This window comes from Emiliania huxleyi (genome assembly GCF_000372725.1).
Source record: "Emiliania huxleyi CCMP1516 unplaced genomic scaffold EMIHUscaffold_536, whole genome shotgun sequence".
Taxonomy (NCBI): domain Eukaryota; phylum Haptophyta; order Isochrysidales; family Noelaerhabdaceae; genus Emiliania; species Emiliania huxleyi.
The window spans coordinates 1-5,089 of record NW_005197974.1 but is presented as its reverse complement, the minus strand read 5'-3'; the positions used below and the strand labels follow the sequence as shown (position 1 = coordinate 5,089).

General features: G+C 62.0%; 3 protein-coding genes across 3 annotated transcripts in view; 2 read left to right on the top strand and 1 right to left on the bottom strand.

Moving 5' to 3' along the window:
- The window catches only part of EMIHUDRAFT_119857 (hypothetical protein), a gene marked incomplete at both ends in the record, with an annotated part of 2,278 nt that extends 2,038 nt beyond the window's left edge, over positions 1-240 (top strand). Inside the window, one exon of the mRNA XM_005765734.1 lies at positions 19-240. Within this exon, the coding sequence (XP_005765791.1) occupies positions 19-240 (222 nt within the window). The remainder of the gene's footprint in view (positions 1-18) is intronic.
- Positions 241-1,402: 1,162 nt separating this feature from the next.
- EMIHUDRAFT_470729 (hypothetical protein) lies at positions 1,403-2,125 on the bottom strand (the record flags this gene model as incomplete). Its single annotated transcript, XM_005765733.1, has 2 exons — positions 1,403-1,694; positions 1,850-2,125. Coding segments are annotated over 2 exons (566 nt in total), but the record flags the coding sequence as incomplete, so codon positions are not given.
- A 101-nt stretch (positions 2,126-2,226) lies between these two features.
- EMIHUDRAFT_246903 (hypothetical protein) lies at positions 2,227-4,820 on the top strand (the record flags this gene model as incomplete). Its single annotated transcript, XM_005765732.1, has 7 exons — positions 2,227-2,254; positions 2,429-2,466; positions 2,545-2,748; positions 3,035-3,282; positions 3,381-3,515; positions 4,325-4,352; positions 4,419-4,820. The coding sequence occupies 7 exons, from the start codon at positions 2,227-2,229 to the stop codon at positions 4,818-4,820; spliced, it is 1,083 nt and encodes a 360-aa protein (XP_005765789.1).
- Positions 4,821-5,089: the final 269 nt, after the last annotated feature.

Sequence of the window (5,089 nt, the reverse complement as noted above, 5' to 3'; positions counted from 1 at the left end):
TGCGACGGGGCGGCGGAGGCGGAGCTGGGCGGCGTGTGCGCGGCGGCGGAGGGCTTCGTCGTGCTGACGGCGGGCGAGCCGGAGGAGATCGACTTGTCCGTGGAGGAGGAGGAGTGGGGCGCGGGGGACATTGGCGAGGCGGGCGAGGAGAGCGGCGAGGAGGGCGAGGAGGAGGAGAGCGAGGAGGAGGAGGAGGATAGCGGTGAGGAGGAGGGTATGGAAGATGACGACGAGGAGTAGGGTCGAGGGATCTCGAGAGGAGACGAGCGGGAGACCCGCGCGACGCGAGAGCGACCAGAGCGAGACATGGAGCGAGCGAGCCGGGACCGAGTGGGATCGGCGGCTCTCCGCGCGACAGCCGACACCGTCTCAGTCGCGTCGCCGTCGGACGCCTCGTGTAGTGAGGGTCCGGCGGTGTGTATTGACTGTAGTGTATTGAGAGCTGGTGAAAAATCGTGGAGACAGGGAAGCGCGACAATAAAGGGTGTGGATGCTGGGGGTTGTCCTTGAACAAAATCGGAGGACGCGACCCGCTTCGCCACAGGCGGTCCCGCTCCTCGCCGCTAAAAGTTTGCGGCACGCCCCGCAGCCGCACCGTCCGCTGTCCGCTTTTTTTGTCCGGAGTGAAAAGTCCAACGCGCTCGTCGGTGACGGCTTCCTCCAACCTGCGCCGCGCTCGGCGAACCTCGACAGCGCCTTCGGTGGCATGCAGCTCTTTGCGACAGAAGCCTGGAGAGCAGCTCCTCTGCTGCTCACACACTCTGCACAGCGGCTGACACAGCCTACATGCCTACTGTGGTCTGTGCGGCTGCCACAGCTGTGACAGCGATGGGCTCGCCCTCACTGGCCCTCAGTCACTTGTGCTGCGGCTTTTGTGTGAGCGACACTGCTCGGCGACTGCCGGCACACTGTGAGACCATGGGTGTGAGGTTAAACCACGCTACCAGAGCTTGGTCACATCGGCCCCGAGGTCAGATCCATCTACTCTGTTGATGACAAGACTTGTCTACCGGCTGGAGCCGAGCAGGAGGGCTTGGCGCACAACCCCTGTTCAACTCACCCTCCACACCCCGTAGACGAGAGACCAACACAAGCGTGTGCAGTGGTCCCGCGCCCGCGCTCGAGCGAGAGCCGAGAGGATTAAACGTACTCCGTATAGACCTCCTGGAGCTGGACACGCGTGAGAGCGGAGGAGAGAGACGGAGAGAGCGTTTTTCAGCGTTTTTAGGGATAGACTCTCGGGTTGTGTGGGGATAGATTAAGGTTAAGCGTCTCGCAAGCGAGTGAAGAGAGGGGCGCTTGGAACGGCTTGCGGCGCGGGACGCGTCGTATAAGCCGTCAAAAGAGTGCGGTACGCGCATCTCGTCCGACGGCCGGTAGAGCAGGGTCGAAGGGCGGTGACAGGGTTAGAGTTGTGTACACGAAATAGACGACAGGGTGATCATCGCGCGCGCCAGCGCCGAAGGCACTGGGCACAGCGCCAGCAGAGGTGGCGGGGAGGTGGCCGGAAGAGGTGGCCAGCGGGAGGACGACAGGCAAGACGCGGCACGCTCCTCCGCTCACGCGGCCTTGCAGACGGTGGCCTCGATGGAGGCGTCCTCCTCCAGGCCACAGGCGGCCAACGTCGCCGTCACCTCCGCCCCCCGAAACACAATCTTCTCCGGCGCCGCCGCGCCCGCCGCTGTCAGCTTGGCCTGCATGCGCGCGCGGCGAGGGGTAAGTGTCTGGTGGAGGGCGAACCGCCTCGCAGGGGTCGGTCGGGCTGGCGTGAGCGCAGCACGAGCCGCAGGGGGAGGAGGGGCGGGGCGGCGGGCGCCTTGAGCGCAGCCGCATCATCGCCCGGGGACACCGAGATGGTCACCGTCTCGATGCGGCCCTCGGACGAGCCGATCAGCACAGGGCCGGTTGGCTCGGGCAGCGGCGGGTAGCTGGGCGGCGTGCGGTTGCGGTCGGAGGGGCGCGACTTGCGCGGCCGGCACGAGTTGTGCTTCTTGGCGCCCTTGTCGTTGACGTGGTGCGCCATCGCAGGGGCGAGCGCGCGCGGCGCGGCCGCCACCGCGTGCATCTCCAGTGGCCTCGGCGAGAGGAGGAGCCCCGCTGAGGCGAGCAACACTGCGAGCAGCATCTCAGCTAACCTCGCCCTAGTGGCTGCGGGTCGAGACCTCACCTAACCTCGGACGAGACGAATTTCTTTTTTCTTACTTATTCTACCTACCCTACCTCCTTATGTCCCGCGTCCACCCATACCGCGTTGGTGTCCAGTCCGAGCCTGACTGTTGTTCATCTTTCTACATACATATCCTTATTGATTTTTAACCTCGAGGATCCTCTTTTTTGTTGCATTCGTTCTTCTTCTTCGTCCGCGGCTCGGTCATTGGCCTATCGCAAAACATCCGAGGTCCCGAAACCGCTCCACATCGATGTCCAGCGACCCGCGCCAGCCTCCGCCGCACGCAGAGGCGCTCGGTGCGGCCGTTGCGGCTCTCGGGCCGCTCGATCAGATGATGCCCGAAAAAAAACGAGGAGCTCGTTTTGCGGATGCAGGAACCAGGACCCAGGATGGCGCTCAGCCTTCATCGCCGCCTCGCTCATCAGCGGCAGACGGTGGAGTATTTATTCTCGCGAGCCCCTTTCGATTGGTGTGCGCCGCGGCGCAACGCCGACGCGAGAGACGCGCGCGAGAGAGCATCGCGCTTCGCGGCCGACCTGGCCGCGCTGGCCGATGGCGATGCGCCGTCGCCCAGCAGGGTGCTGAGGCACTTGGAGGCGAGTTTTTTTCTTTTTTGATTTTTAAGAATTATTTGCGGGCGTTAGGCGCTTAGGTCTCTCTAAACCGCGGCCTCTCCTCTCTATCGAGGCCTCGAGATACGTAGCATCGATTCGACTTTCCTCTCTCTGCCGTGCAAAGCTGCTTCCGAGCTCTCACGCCGCGGCCCTTAGGGGCCTCGAGAACAATATCTCCCTTATGTCTTCTAGTAAGCTACCACGGACCGACGACGGCGGGCGGTTTCGGACTTTTCGTTTCTGCGATCAGCTTGGTGGCCGGAGACCGAGACCCCCCATGTTGCGCAACGTCGCCGTGTTGGCGCTCGCAACCATCGCTGCCGGATTTGGTCCAGCAGCGATCATTCGTGAGCCCGACGACGCGCTTGACCAAACGATGTGCGCGGAACCTGACGCGCCAGCAGAGACCATCGGGCCGATCCTCGCCGAATTCCTCCGCCCGGACCTATTAAGTTGCAACCAGGTGGGCACGGCCATCTTTGACTCAGTTTACTCCGGGTGCGACGTGCTCTCTTCCTACTGCCCCTGCACGTGCGGCACCCGTTCTTCCCGTTCCAGCGGTGGCTTCAATTGTCAAGCGCTGGCATGCTCGTCAGGGAGGAGCTTTACCGCAGAAATGATCTTCAGGCGGTTCTGCGACAGCCAGACAAGCTGCATCACTGCACTGCCTGCATCACCGCCTGCGCCGCACAACCCGCCATCTACGCCGCCACCTCCAAGCGCGCCTCCAGGTGTGGGCTGTGGGCTCAATCCAGAAGACTTGGATTGGCCAGAAGAATTGGAGGAGCTAGACGGTTCTCAAAACGAGGTTCGCTCCCCCAGCCTACCTAACCCCTCCCCCCCCTTGGTTGAGCCCCCCCCCCCCCCCCCCTCCCCCCGCGAATAGTGGTGTTGGCCTTACAAGGACGACAAAACCACGTGCGAGAGGAAATACGTCCGCCGCCCCTATCACGAAGTCGACAATCCATTTGGCGAGTGGATTGCAAGATGCGTCTTCGTCGACGGCTCGAGCCCTAGGTGCAAGTCCGACACGAAGATCTATGAGTGCTAGCTTGACCCGCTCCCGATCCGGCACCGCCAGTTGCCTTGCCGTTTTGGGGGAAATCGAGCTCTCATCGGCCCGGCAGCGCGAGGTGCAAGGGGGTCTACACGACCGAATGAGCGGGTGTTCTGGCGCACCCACCGCACGCTCTCGGCCCCTCTCGCACGAAAAGGCAGATATCTCGAGCGCTTCTACCTTCTAGCTTGCTGCGGGGCGGCCGCGCGTCCCGTGTGCGCTCTCATCTCACTGAGTCTTGGGAAGGACCAGAGCTGACTTTGCTTGGTCCCTTGGATGAAGGATGTCTCCTGTCACCCCATTTTATAGTGAGGTGCTGGTTAACTTTGTGTGCCGGTGCGCGATCTAAAATTCTTTGACGGCGCAGCGCAGTCCCCCGGTTCTCCGTCTTTTCTTCACAAGGTCTGTGAAATATTGCTTGTTGGGTGTGAAATGTGTGGATCCTCCGGCAACTTTACGATCGTCCTCTCCTCATGCAGCAAGGCAGCAGCTAGGCCTGGCAACGATGGAGGTACGCGCGCAACAAGGAGCCCTAAACGGAAAGCCACCCGCCCAACTTGCCCTAACCGATGAGCAGCTCGACCGCGTTGCTGACCGAATTGCTGATAGGATCCTTGCGAGGCTGCCGGCGGGCCGGCAAGCCCGGGTGGTTCCCAAATCCTCTGGGCAGCTTCGACTGACGGTGATGATTGTGTATTTCGGCCCATTACCACCATGGATGCCGATCACGCTGCACTCCATGGCGGAGAATGCTGATGTGCGCTTTGTCATCGTTGGAGACAGCTCGGCGCCTGCGGCCACGCCCAAGAATGTGCATTTTGAGCACATCACTTTCGAGGCGATGCAGAAGAGGCTTGCCGAAATGCTACCTCCCTCGCTCGGGCGCCATGTTCTCTACAACGACACGTATAAGGCTAATGACATCAAGCCGTTCTTACCACACCTCTACTCTCACTTGTTGCAGGGGCAAGATTGGTGAAGATCGCTGCGCCTGCGCCTGCGCGCCTGCCACCGACAGATGCCTCATACAAGTGACTTGTCGCAGGTGGGCATGGGCTGACCTTGATGTCATATTTGGCGACCTCCTCAAGTACCTCACGCTCGCGATGCGAGCTCCGGCATGCTGCGTCGGTCCCGAACGGTGCATCGGCCGCAGCGCAAGTGCAGAGGTGCCGTGCGCCGTGGGGAGTCAAGGAGAGATTATCTGGCGGTCGGGAGTGCAGAACGCCTTTTCATCCTCACGGCGGT